This window comes from Alternaria viburni (assembly GCF_023758015.1).
Source record: "Alternaria viburni strain BMP 2772 chromosome Unknown scaffold_7, whole genome shotgun sequence".
Classification (NCBI taxonomy): domain Eukaryota; kingdom Fungi; phylum Ascomycota; class Dothideomycetes; order Pleosporales; family Pleosporaceae; genus Alternaria; species Alternaria viburni.
Window position 1 is genome coordinate 640,065 of NW_026055776.1, and position 13,280 is coordinate 653,344.

At 52.3% G+C, this 13,280-nt stretch overlaps 6 protein-coding genes across 6 annotated transcripts; 3 read left to right on the forward strand and 3 right to left on the reverse strand.

Annotated features, from left to right (window-relative positions):
- Positions 1-3,538: 3,538 nt before the first annotated feature.
- J4E79_004177 (uncharacterized protein) lies at positions 3,539-3,979 on the forward strand (the record flags this gene model as incomplete). The annotated part of the gene is made up of 1 exon (XM_049353065.1): positions 3,539-3,979. The coding sequence occupies one exon, from the start codon at positions 3,539-3,541 to the stop codon at positions 3,977-3,979; it is 441 nt and encodes a 146-aa protein (XP_049212444.1).
- A 1,412-nt stretch (positions 3,980-5,391) lies between these two features.
- On the forward strand, positions 5,392-5,802 carry J4E79_004178 (uncharacterized protein; the record flags this gene model as incomplete). Its single annotated transcript, XM_049353066.1, has 1 exon — positions 5,392-5,802. The coding sequence occupies one exon, from the start codon at positions 5,392-5,394 to the stop codon at positions 5,800-5,802; it is 411 nt and encodes a 136-aa protein (XP_049212445.1).
- A 263-nt stretch (positions 5,803-6,065) lies between these two features.
- J4E79_004179 (uncharacterized protein) lies at positions 6,066-6,821 on the reverse strand (the record flags this gene model as incomplete). Its single annotated transcript, XM_049353067.1, has 2 exons — positions 6,066-6,697; positions 6,746-6,821. 2 exons carry the CDS (start codon positions 6,819-6,821, stop codon positions 6,066-6,068), a joined length of 708 nt encoding a protein of 235 aa, XP_049212446.1.
- Positions 6,822-7,786: 965 nt separating this feature from the next.
- Positions 7,787-8,674, forward strand: J4E79_004180 (uncharacterized protein; the record flags this gene model as incomplete). Its single annotated transcript, XM_049353068.1, has 1 exon — positions 7,787-8,674. One exon carries the CDS (start codon positions 7,787-7,789, stop codon positions 8,672-8,674), a length of 888 nt encoding a protein of 295 aa, XP_049212447.1.
- Positions 8,675-9,312: 638 nt separating this feature from the next.
- On the reverse strand, positions 9,313-9,722 carry J4E79_004181 (uncharacterized protein; the record flags this gene model as incomplete). The annotated part of the gene is made up of 2 exons (XM_049353069.1): positions 9,313-9,473; positions 9,515-9,722. 2 exons carry the CDS (start codon positions 9,720-9,722, stop codon positions 9,313-9,315), a joined length of 369 nt encoding a protein of 122 aa, XP_049212448.1.
- Positions 9,723-9,979: 257 nt separating this feature from the next.
- Positions 9,980-12,439, reverse strand: J4E79_004182 (uncharacterized protein; the record flags this gene model as incomplete). Its single annotated transcript, XM_049353070.1, has 3 exons — positions 9,980-11,163; positions 11,212-12,086; positions 12,144-12,439. 3 exons carry the CDS (start codon positions 12,437-12,439, stop codon positions 9,980-9,982), a joined length of 2,355 nt encoding a protein of 784 aa, XP_049212449.1.
- Positions 12,440-13,280: the final 841 nt, after the last annotated feature.

Below are 13,280 nucleotides of genomic sequence, written 5' to 3' on the forward strand. Positions count from 1 at the left end.
GACTTGCATGAGAAGCCGGCTGTGCTTTCTTCTGAGGTGGCTGGCGACGGTCGCGGCGGGGGAGGTTCCGCGAGATCACCATGTCTAACCTACACATGCGAGCCTGCAGCAAGGCAGTGATGCTGCTGGTGCTGTGCTTTTTGATATGCGTAAACGTTTCAATGATCTTCTTGCGCGCCCCGCCGGCGAGGCGTTGGAGCAGGAAGTCCAGAGTGCTTGCGCTGAGGGGAAAGAGCGTGGGAACGATCTCAGAGACGCGACGGGAGTTGACGACACCGAAGCCGGGAAGACTGCGCAGGATCTCAACGAGCCAGTTGCAAGATCCTGTACATTTACAGGCAGCGACGAGTAGAAGGCGCAGGTTGTTCTTGTTCGTGGTCGTGAGCAGGGTTGGGATCTGCTGGGCACGATCACTGAGAGACGTGATGGAGTTCGTGCGTAGACTCTCAACAAGGCTATAGCCCTGTCTCATATATTGCGCCAGCTTGAGTGGACACCGCATACAAGCCATCCGTCGTATATAGCATGACTATGCAGGTTCGCTATAGCGTCGAATTCTCTCTTCCACGTCTACTTCCTCTCCCCGCAACGGCGGGCTCATAAGGAAGGCAGGTGTGACCGGCGTTGGTAGCTCCGTCAAGTATATGTTGGTCATCTTGGTTCCAACGAACGTAGTCCTCGCGGTGCTCGGAGTGACCGGCTCGAAGCCCTTCCATAATTTGGCTTGCCTGTACTGCTTTACTGGTGGTGAACGGCGAAGTCTCCATGCGCGGTGTAGTAACAGTACTGTAATAAGAACAAGTACGGTGCAGACGATGCCAATAGCGATACCGATTCCGATGGCAGCCGGTGTAGAGAGCGAGCGGTCCTTCTCCGAACGGTACATTGCCGATGATGTTGACGATACTTGAGCGTTGTCAAGGCTTGGTGAAGGTGTGTAGACGGCTGTGCTCGTAATGATTGCTGTGATAGTGATGCCTGCGGTGTTTGTACTCATTCTGGCAGTCGCAGTAAAGGTACACAGAATGGAGTCATTGAAAGAATTACCTAGAAAGTCTCACCCAGCCTTTGCAAACAACGAGCAGTCATGGTTCTCTTACGTCTCCATTGGGAAGGCTGAGCACTAAGTTCTTGTCATATGCAACTAAGCGCCTCCTAGTTGATCTTGGATTATCACAGCCTTCGTAGCCCACATGTGGACGTCGAATGTGACTTGGTAGAAACCACATGAACCTTTGATCCAGAAGATGAAATACAGCAAACGTAGTCGAGGGTGCGCGCGTGCGAGCTATCGCACTTGCTCAGAGCTCAGCAATCGTTCCGGAAGATGTCATAGCGGTCCATCACTGTAGCTGAACATGTCCCAAGAAAGCCGATGGGGTCGAAAGTGCTCTAGAGATGCAATTTAGAGGCGTCGTGCAGGCGTCCTAATGCAGTAGCGATTAGACGAAAAGGGTAGGGACGAGCGAGAAGAGCACCCATCAAAGACGAGATGTGAGCCCGCTCTGTTCCCAAGGGCGCTTGAGGCGAGATGCGCAATCCCCATTCGATGTCATTGTGATGCGCTGTCACACGTGCTGTTGGTGTCCAGCCTCAGCGGCTATTAGGACGCCATCTGCACTGTCGAGCACTCCAAACCTGGAGAAATAGCAGTGTAGCGATTCTGTAGCTGAACCTCTTCACAGGCAGATCAGAGTGATTGAGCAAAGACGGAATCGACGTAGTATGGTGCGCGTGGTGTGGTGGTGTGATCACATAGGTGAAGTCCAGCCGGCCGCCGGAAATATTGCTCGCGTGGTAAAGCCGTCGAATAGGAACGCCGTGCGCTAAGCTGAGATGCGCATAGCCTTCCCATTCGCCGGCAGCACGTCTACATAGTAAGCTTGACGACGATATGACACCTGTAGGTCGGTCGGCCTAGCATTCTCACGAATACTGCGGCAGCTGTCAGCTTAGCGGCTGCAACACTCCAGATCAACCGGGCCTGTAGGAATAAAGCAAGTGTATGTGCATTGACATGTGCCCCGTATAACAGTAGAGCATCTCCATCCAAGGGAGCTCCACGTGTTCCCTGGATGCACAATCTCGTGGCATGCAACCTGCTAAGGCATTTCTGATTTGAAGAAGCAAGCCTCGTGGGGGCCAAGAAAGTGCTTTTAGTCATGATGCAAAGGGCTGCAGAGATGTCACCATATGATGGGAAATTGCAGAGTGAGTCGACTCGGGACATGACTGAGACTTGCATCACGATGAGGAACAAGAGTGACATCAAGAACGCGCGTCGGGAATAGGAGAGGACGATCAGAGATCAAGATGTTGGTGCAGAATGCCATGGCACGGGAGAGAATCCTGTGGGCTAGAATCACGGCAAAATCGGGCTTGGCGGCATCCGCGACAGGGGACCCGAGTAAGGCTGCCAGGTACACCACCAATCTTGGTCAACGTCGCCAGCTAACGTCTGTCGAGCCACAATTCACCCAAGATTACTCTTCGTCATGGTTTCGAGCTCGGCCTTCTTATTGACGTTCGCCCGGTTTCGGTGGAGCGGTTTGCGTCTCAGAAACTGCTTGCCTCGGCGTCCACGACGAAGCCGGGAATGACGACATGCACGTCTCATCATCTTCTTGGTACACAGAACATGCACCGAACTCCGGGCCACCAAACAACGCGTGGCTGGTTGCCTTGACAGCAGGTGGACCCGCGTATACACTTACCTTGGTGCAGTTGCTGGGGATGGGAGTTGGCAGCAGCGTCGCGGTATGCAGATGTCGAGCTAGAGGAAGCGTGGTGCTGGTTGCTATAGCGGTCGCTGGTCGCACGCCGGTGAGCACCTGCATTTCAGGGTCATCAAGCTCGACGCCGCACTCGCGTCGCTGTAGCATTAAGAAAGCTTGGCCAGACGACAAGTGCTGACTTGTTTCAGAGTGAATTGATCACTGTAACGCTGGAAATAGCACTGGCACGCCTTGCCATAGCCCGAATTGTCCCATGGGCAGCTGCAGAGACATGCATGGCTCCGCTGTCGATGAGACGGGGCGTCGCAGGCTGTGGCTTGGATGCAACGCCTCTCGCCCCAGTTAATCTCGTTACACGGCGGACAAATGTTCGTCAACAGACGTCATAGGCTCAAACAACCAGAGGCGGCCCCGGATCAAGCTTCACTCGAAAAAGCAGGAACGGCTGCCGATGACTGGGATGGGCTGTGATGGCTTGCCGCATCTGGGCAAGGACAAGGACAGTGCGCTCCCATGTGGCGTCACTTGCCTCACTGGCCAGTTAATTGCGTGCATTACGTGGCTAAAAAAATGTGGAGGAGGCGCAAGCGAGCAAGGGCGGTGGCCGCTGTGTTTGTTGCTGGCCGCTGGGGCTATGGCGACATGCAAGCGCGCTAGTTCTTATGCACTCACCTGGTATAAGAGCTCTCCTCTCGCCCTGCCTTCTACTCTCCATCTACAGCTCAAACAATCTCCACATCAAACCAACTACACTCAACTCTTTACCCACTCACCCAACCAACTCACCCACCCAAACCATCAACATGCGTTTCTCCACCATTGCCACCGCTGTCATCGCCGCCGGCGTTGCCAACGCCCAGGTCGACTCCATCATCTCCCAGATCACCTCTGCTGTAGGCGGCGTCCCTTCTGACCTCGCCTCCGTCGCCTCATCCGTCGGCTCTGAGATCACTTCCGCTGCTGCCTCCATCACCAGCGCGGGCGGCTCTGCCGCTGCCTCCGGTGCTTCTTCCATCCAGAGCGCTGCCGACTCTGCCATCAGCAGCATCGCCTCCGAAGCCGCAAGTGCTACTGGCTCTGCTGCCAGCGAGATCTCCTCTATCACCCAGTCGCTCGGATCTGCTGCCAGCTCTGCCGCCAGCGCTGCCGAGAGCGCCACCGGCACCGGTGCCGCCGATTCCAACAACGTCCCCGCCATGGGCGCTGTTGCTGGTGGTCTCCTTGCTCTTGCCGGTCTCTTGTAAGCGGGTCGACACTCAACCGCTTCCTTCCAACATCGTCACAAAACGTCTCCTTTGACAGTTTCTTCGATCGGTTAGCGACATCAGCCATGAGCTGACATTGCTTCGTCTCTCGTGAGACAGGTGTGGGACCAGAATGATTCACAGCGACACTTGGGATTTACCAATCGGCATACTTATAATAGGTCATTTCAATGAAACATTCAGAATACCCCAACGCTTCTTTCCCGTTGCGCCGTCTTTTCCATGCTCTGCTACTTATTGTGAAATTTCTTCTATCGATGAACATCGTCAACGACTGTGTTTTCTGACTACGTGTTTTTTTGGGGCTGCTGATTCGATCGTGTTCTATTGTTAGAGTTCAGCATCGCAGCTGAGTTGCATGATGTGAGGTTCTCGCTTATGACGTAAAGCCGCGCGTTCAATTCGGTGGCGTTTTCCGAAACCCAATGATGCGGCTGCGGTTAGCGGCGTCCCGTATGCACTCCGCATTCTCGCATGCGCATTCTTTATTCAACCCCTTCCAGATCACCTTCTCGCCGCTGATCAGACAGGAGATGCGACGAATTGGTCGTACACAATCCTTCATCGCGCGCATTAGAAGGCTGACAGCATGACCGAGATGCACCGGCTCATTCGAGAGATTAACAGGTGGGAAATGTATCTGCAACGCGCCGTGCAACTGACACAGTGGCTGGCCGCCTGGCTTGCGGCACAGCCACGGAATGATCCCCGACATGCATTTGGCCGGGTGATCTGCATCGCGACACATGCCTCCCGTTATGTTTTTCGGCGCGCCCCCGGGGACACCTGGTTGATCTTAGCAACGAGAACAAACACGGAGAAAGTTCCTGGAGATGCGGAACGCACACCACTTCGCTCCAAGGGCGATGCAATGACGACTGGTTGCTCGATTGAATTTGGCTCAAACAAGAAAGCTGGAGGCTGACGATCTGCGGAATTGCTTTTCCTTGGACCTTTGCCGCATCGAGTACTACGTCTTTTGCAGGCTGCAGCACTAGCTGCTTCGCGCCTTGGAGATACACGCTGCATCATATTCCACAACACGTTAGTGCACAAGACGTCGCATTGCGCAAGGCTGCGGTGTACTCAGAGGTGCAACTGAGAAGCAACGAGCGTCTTCGTAATGTACTTACACAATGGGCATACTGCGTATAAAGTACGGTATGTCGAGGAACCCGATTCACGACATTATTCACGGACATCACTATACAAGTACACAACACTACAACTACTTCATCCGAAATTACCATGAAGCTTCTCAGTCTCTCGTCATTTCGTCAGCCGGACAGGGAAATTAAAGCGCTCCACCCGGTATTGTCTTCTTTGTACCATCCTCACTAACACTACATACGCACCACCAACCTGTCACGAAGTCTATACTCACAGCGACCATGTCAACCCTATCCGGCTTTACCTGGCCCAACCACGCCAAGACCGAGCGTAGTTCACCCTCCTCGCCAATCCTCATTCCCGACCACCGTCCCCTTATCATCGGTCTTGCTGTCGCTGGTGCAGCGACGAGTATAGTCGTAATTTACACAGTCTTCTTCTTTATTCTCAAATGGCGCAAATCTCGTGCGGCTAAACAAAGCAAGGATATCGAATCTGAAGGTAAGATCGAGCTCCAAGACAATGACCCCTCACCGTATGTCGGCGACGGCCACCAGGGTGGGGATCTAGGCGATAGTCGCAGTGCGCGCGTATCTTCAGAACTGCTTGTGCAATATAGTGGTGTGAGGAAGGAGAATGGGAAGCTGGATTTTGTGGAAGTCGACTTGGATGAGGAGAAGAGCAAGGAGTGATGTGAGTTTGATGAGTAGGCATGGCTTGAGAGGTAAGGTTGCACGTTGACGAAAGTATTTCGTTGTATCAGTTTCATGGCTTTGGAGTTGGCCACGGTTGCCATGAGCGAAGCGAAGACTAGGAATACTTCTGCATGCCTCATTCGTAAGATTCGGACAATAGGCAAAACATTTATCTCGCACTACCTATATTGGTCAAGGTTATTCAAGAAGACAGAGTAAGATGGTGAATATGTTTTAAGCTACATGTGTTGGTTGAACGCTTACGGAGAGACAAGATCATTTCGGCTCCCCAAGTCTTCACCATCTGCGTTCTCCTCATCCTTCTTTCCTGTCCATCTAAGGAACGTGTATCGTCCCTCAACGGGCTCTCTAGCAGTAACTAACGTCTCCAGCTCCTCAACTGTACGAGCCTGCCCAATCAAGCCCCCTTGAACGTCAGGGATGAAGCCAGACTTGATCGCAGTTTGCACCCACTCAAACACACCGTCAAAGAAGCCGGATGCGTTGAGTACAACCACCGGCTTCGCGTGAATGCCTAACTGGCTCCATGTCGTCATCTCGAGTAACTCCTCGAGCATCCCGAAACCACCAGGCAGCGCCACAAAGGCATCAGCCTCGTCAGCCATCATCCGCTTACGCTCATGCATGTTGTCCACGACCGTTGTACGCCCGAAATCCTCCGGCGGGGGCGGCGGCCCGCCCAGTAGAAGAGCACGTGGGATGATACCATGTACCGCGTCGGATCCCTGCGATGCTACTACGTTTCCAGCGAGTACGCCCATCAACCCCATAGTCCCGCCTCCGTACACCAACGACCACGATCTCTTCGCCATGATATCCGCTAGCGCTTTGGCGGCATTGCGGAACCTGGGATCTTTCCCCTCACTAGACCCTGCCATTCATCAGTCACATTCACTCCTGGGTACTCATGGGGACGTACCACAGAAGACACACAATGTGAATGGTTTCGAACTCGTTCCATTCGGTGGCTTTGTGTGTACTTGCTTTGAGCCCATGGTTGACGATATTCAGCTTGCGAAGTTCTGCGTAGAATAGCGGGAGGAGTGGTCGAGCCTTCAGATGATCGAGTTGTGAGATCGTCTGTTGGAGCTCATCACCGCGATTTATACATCGGAGTTGACTCAGCAGACTATCACGAAGCCTGTTGTGCCATACGGTTGTTGTAAGCTTTCACGTTCAGCCTAAACTACATCTCGCTAACAGTAGCTTGTATCTTGTTTCAGAGCCACGAGGTGGAGTGTTACTATGTATGTACTCGGGCCAAAAGAATAATGGCCCGGTACCCAGGTAGCCGAGGTTTCGGCCAATCAAAGGACTAGTGCTGTGTCCGACACTTGGACCACTCGGGTTATTATCTGTTTAGTCCGGGTACTTAGGCACACAACACTCTTCGCATTCGCTAAGACGGTTTCACATGCCTTGTGTCCTCTCGGCCCCGCAAGTGACGTAGAATCTAGTACCTAGGTACAACTTCAATGACGAGCCCAAACGAAGTCCTGGGCGCCTTAGTCGGAGTCAACGGCGCACTCTCCAATGTCTTCTTCGTTGAGATGTCGCTAAGACTTAGCAGTCTATCTACCCTCAAGCGACATGAGTTTTAACTTTGCCTTGAATACGAGGCACCGGAAATGCTGTAGGTTACATGAGTCTACAATCCTTTGCGGATGCATCTTCCTGGCCGGATCTGTTACATCATTTTGCGCCGGCTTGTCGCACCGGCTTATGGGCGAGCAGGAAGAATGAGGTTTCAGGGAATCGACCATGTCATAGCTAAAGTGTATTCTGGAGAAAGTTGGTCGACGAAGGAAGCCTGGGCTTTGTGAGCAGCCACTCTTCTGCTCATAAAGACACCCTGTGGCGCACTGTCCTTCTAACTCACTCACAACTATCACATCTTCTCCTTTTGCGAAGTCTACGACACACATCTCATCAGTCCTCTCTTCATCCAAATCGTTACACAATGGGACACAAATCTATCATTGCGATCATCGGTCCGACAGGCGTTGGAAAGACCAAGCTTGGTATCGCACTCGCCAAAGCCATCAATGGCGAGGTCATCTCCGTGGACAGTCTTCAGATCTATCAGTGTGGAGGAATCATAACGGCGCAGCCTACTACGAAGGAAATGGATGGTATCAAGCACCACCTGATAGACTATCTGCAGCCCGACCAGGAACCAACCACCTTTGTCGGAAACGCTATCTCAAGCATCCAGCAAATACACGACGACGGCAAGACCCCTCTTCTGGTCGGTGGATCCATATCGTTAACCGAGCCACTCCTCTCGCATCCCTTCGTCCAGCAATGCGATCTGTCAGTCATCTTCCTCGACTCCAAGCTGTCGCACCTGAAACCTAGGCTGGACAAACGGGTAGACGAAATGATCGACGAAGGCCTCATCGAAGAAGTACGCCTACTCTACGAGCTCGAGCAAAGACTATTGGGCTGCCCAGACTTTTCGAAGGGCATCTGGAAGGCTATCGGATACCCGGAACTGCGACCAGCTGTCGAGAGCTGGAACGAAGGCAGGAAGAACCAACAAAACCTGGACGAGGGAATTGCGGAGATGAAGAAGCGGACGGTTTCGTATGCTGAGGAGCAGCTCAACAGGATACGCGGCAAGCTTATCCCAGGAGTGCACCAGTGGGCCAACAACTACATGGTGCTTGTTGTACAAGACGTCGCGACGTTTGAGGAACGCGTTGTTCAGCCTTCCATCTCGGCGTGTCGGGGTTGGCTCTCGGAAGAGATTCGCCAGCGCATGATGGAGACGAAGCGCCGCAGTAGGCCGAACGTGCCAAGGGTGGACAGTTTCTCTAGGCAGGCTGTGAAGATGGCGGAGAATTAGCGCGTGGTTGATGGGAACATGTATCTTTCTTGCTGATCGCGGGACATTTGATGGGTTATAAAATTTGCTCCATGTTAATGAAATAAACGATTCTCTTGTCACTTTCGTCGAGCCTATAACAGTAGTTGATAAGCTATCGCCTTTGGAATTATTCTATAATCATCATCAACCAGAGTCGTCTACTCTAAACACCTCGATACCCCTTCTGCAGTCTCCCTGCTGTCCTCTCCTGCAGCGGAAGCGGAACCTGCTGTTGCTGCTGCTGCTGTGGCTCATAACTCACCGGCCGGGCAGGACGATAAGCTCTATAGCCACCTACAGGCTGAAGAGCATCAGGATGTGGATACGTGTCCTCTGACCGCGAAGGTAAGCGAGATGGGCCCTTTTCTGCGTCATCGTCGTTGTCGCGTTTGCCGAAACAACCACCAAAACAATCGCAGACGTTGATACCGCGGTATGCTGCGAAAAGTGCGTAGATTGTCAAGCCGAGGAGGATGAAGCCGAACACGGAGCCCACGACTATTCCGGTAATTTTACCTCTGCTTAGCCAGGGGCCGGGGTCGACATCTGGGTGCGGGGTTTGGGTTGGAGATGCGGTGGGAGATGTTGCGGATGTTTCTGTGGACCTTGTACCAGTCTCAGTGGAAGCTGGAGAAGGTATAGTAGTAGCGCTGGTCGTAGTAGCGCTGGTCGTAGTAGCGCTGGTCGTAGTAGCGCTGGTCGTAGTAGCGCTGGTCGTAGTAGATGGTCGTTCGGTACTTGTCGGCGTTTCCGTCGTAGTTGACGGGGCTGGTGGAGGCTTAGAGGTATCTGGACTACGCGATGGCACAATAACCATACTAGACGGCTCGGCAGTTACGAATGCTATCGAGGTAAGGAAGGTGATGGACGTAACAAAGGGTGGCGGCTTTGTATCATCTTGGCGAGCCACTAGAGTCGCGGTAGAGGCTGGCGACGACACGGCGTTTGTTACGCGGTTTGAAGAACCTGACTGCGAGGCAACGAGAAAGCCTGCAGCGGCGATAGTGGTGGCAATCGGAAGGTGCATTATGGACGAAAGAGGTGTGGTGTTGTAGCAAGAGAAGAAAACAACATATACCACTTCTATGGCGTCAAGCCTGATCTTGTCCATTGTGTGTTCACGTATTGCATAGTTACGAACAATCACTTTCGATGAAGAGAATGCTGGCGTGATGGAATGTCACGTATGACAGAGTGAAGCGGTGGCCGTCACCAGATCGCGACGCGCTGTCAATTGACAGTGTTAATACTTCGATGTGTCTTGGTTTGGCCAATCGTCGCTTGTTACAGCTCACCACCACCACCTAGCAGTGCTGTAGGCTCGTCCAAAATAACTGGGCAAACATCTAGCCCTACACCATAGGTCTCGAATGTCATGTTTCCATTCTCGTCGACCTCAATCCACCTGCGATTAAGTAGATCGCCATCCTGCGCCCTGTCGAAGAAGTTTTGCGGAGCGAATACAATACTGGAATAAGCCTCCGTATACAAGGTCACAGGTACATCTTCGCTCCTAGTGTAGTGATGCATGCCAAGGTTGAACCAAATGACAAGATCTTCACCTTCGATGGATTCGCCGTCAAAGAACTTGCTGAAGTCTTGCTGCGGCGTGAAGGGGAGATTGATGTTCTGAACGCTGTTGGCAAATGGCTCGTTATCGTGCTGCCTTGTAACGGCTAGATGTGATTTAGCGAATTCGGAGTTCTTGCGTGACCATGGAGAGTTGAGGGTTGAGAGATGGATATCGGAACGGCCAGGTACGAGACGATAGCCGCGTTTCTCACCCCAGGCATTGGTGGCGTTCGGGTTCAACACGACGTACATAGCCTGGTTGTTGGGTGCCCAGTTAAACTGCTGCTCTTCGGCCATGTATGTGATGTTCATCTCCATCTGTTCAAATTCGCCAAGTTCAGGAAACCAAGGTTGTGTTTGATTGACAACTACCAACTCCGAAACTTGAAGCGAATTCGCCGCACCGACGATGTCGAAGTCTGCCTTGTACGTAACAATGTGATCGTGAAGTGAGCCTTGGGTGGCTTGTTGGATTCTCGGTCCGAATTTTGCTTGCGCCGGATAGTAGAAGCTAGATTGCAGATATCCAGATGCTCGTACAATGACTTCTAGCGAGCCGTCCATGTGAAAGGAGTAGTCAAACATGTAGTCATAGTTGCCAACTGTGGCAATCGCGCGAACAATCAGTCCAGCGCCTTTGACGCTGCCGAGGTTGCTGAAACCGTATTCGTTGGATGCGCCCGTGCGATGACGTGAGAGCGGGAAGTTCATGTCGGTTTCGAAGATGCAGATTGCGTTCTTATTGACGGCCGTTTTGTTGTAAGATGGGTAAGTAATGTTCCAGAATGTCGATCCCCACGGGCAGTCGAAGCCTTCTACCAAGCTGCCCATCTCAGTACCAAGCTGATAGTAGGTATCGTGGTATACTGTATTGGCAGCCTTCGGTTGGTTGCCACCTTGTAGTAATTAGTTCTTGTCCAGTAAGAGACAGAAGGAATACTCACCGTATTGAGCAGTTGCCTCTTGCATCGACAACTCGTAAAGAATACGTTCACCTTTGAACTTGATGTCATAGAACATGATGCCAAGCGTCCTCGAGAATGACATGTAAAATGACCAACCCATATACTCAACATACTGGTTCTCTTTGTCAAGCTTGTATCGCTTTCCTCCGATTTCCAGAGTGCTTGGCGCGAGCCGCTCCTCCAGATCTCGCACGCCTAGCTCAGGCTTGTAGTCGACTAGCGCCCAACTCGCATCGAGAGTCTGGTCGAACTCCATAGCAAGATCGCCTGACTCGAATGCACCCCGTAGGTCTGCAATGGTATGGTAAAACTTTTCATTTGTCACGAATCCTTTCAGTGAGTAGAGAGAAGGATCAGTGCCGCTACAGTCGATTAGGAGATAGAAGTCTAGCGGTGTCATGTAAGTTGCTGGACCTGGAAAGCGGAACATGATGTTACGAAAAGCGCTAGAGCCATCGAAAGAGATAGGCGTGCCAGTCGTCGAGGAGAGATTGGTTCTTTCGTCGGCCGATCCGAAGTAAACACCTCCTTGGAAGAGAGCTGCTGTAATGTCTGAGATGTTCGACATGATGGATGTGATGAGCGGCTCGGTTGCCGTCGTCCTTGGGCCGTCGAAGTACCTGGCGTTGTATGGCACGGAACCACCGGAGCCGCCGTTGTAGATGTAATCCAGCTTCCCGATCTTGGTTTCTGCAGATACGGGAAGTGGGCCGATCATGTACTCTTGGGAGTCTGGCTCAGCTTTCCCACCTTGGAAGATGATGGCTCGGGCGTATTTGGCGGGCATTGCTGCACCCTCGTCCATGTACTTCAGGACATCGGTCTTATTGGTGTGCAATGCATCAAGCCAGAATCTGGTACCTGTCAGCCGCGTATTCTTCTCCTCAAACACCACTTCGAGCATAACGTACACGTAGTTGTCCGTAAGCACAGCTTTCGTGGGATCAGTAAGATTGAGACCGGAGGATGGCGAATGGAGCATTGTCCAGACGGCGAGATTCTCATCCGGTGTCAAAGGAGCCCATGGATTAGTCTTTGGCGCTACTGTGGTGGTAGCAGCCTCAGTCAAGCAAGAGTATGCCGTTCCATTGTCGGTGCGTTTGTCAAAGTAGTCTCGCGCTACTCTTCTATCATATCCAAGGAAGGGGATGGTGGAAGAGCTCGCTATACCGAGAAGAACGGTCGAGACCAGAGCTGAGCAACGCATGTTGATCAACGGTACTAGCAAAGGATGCTGTGGACATTTCCCGGCACTTCTCTTACACTTTATACACCGTCGCGAGCGCTGCGGTCCCAGATAAGACTCTAGTGACTTGCGACGATGACAACGAGGAAAGATGGTATCTCAGGCTCGAACAACGATAAGAGGAGGAATCAGAGGTAGTAAGGGCCTGCAAGGAACAGTCTCCACTCAGCCTGACCACTTCCGGGGAAGGGCGCAGCACGGACATCACCGCGTCTTACAGTCCATGTCTTCGTACACTCTGTCTCGAACTTGACCCTATGTCTGGTATCTGTTATCATCTTGTTCGTAACCAGCGAAGCACATGTCTTGCTACTATCCAATATCTTCAGGATCCTGTCCAGTGTTTTATCAGGCTGAAACATCCGAATCTTGTGGGAAACCGACCGTAACATTATGAATGCTTCGTATCCGCGACACATGAGACTATTGCTGTATAGGAAGTCGTAGCCTCGATGCGTCGTTAACCCACCTGGCGGAAAGGTGGGGTTACATGCTGTGGTGTATCTTATCGCTGCGAGATAGTGTCTTTGCATGTGCCAAGCCGTCCCCCGCTTCTGTCATTGGGAGCAACGAGGACTGCCAAGATCGAGGCACTAGTACCGCCGAAGGAATGAGTGGTGGTTGAACTATCGGTTAGGTAAAGAGGAGAACTTGTTATGGCACGCCTCGACTTCGGCGTTCGTTCAAAACTCCGAGTGTCTTTCGGCATATCGGGTGTCAGAGATCGGCATAACGTCTCTAGACAGTTAGAAGTGTGGGTTGGCTGTGTTGAGGCGCTATCGCATGGTCATATGTTAAAGAT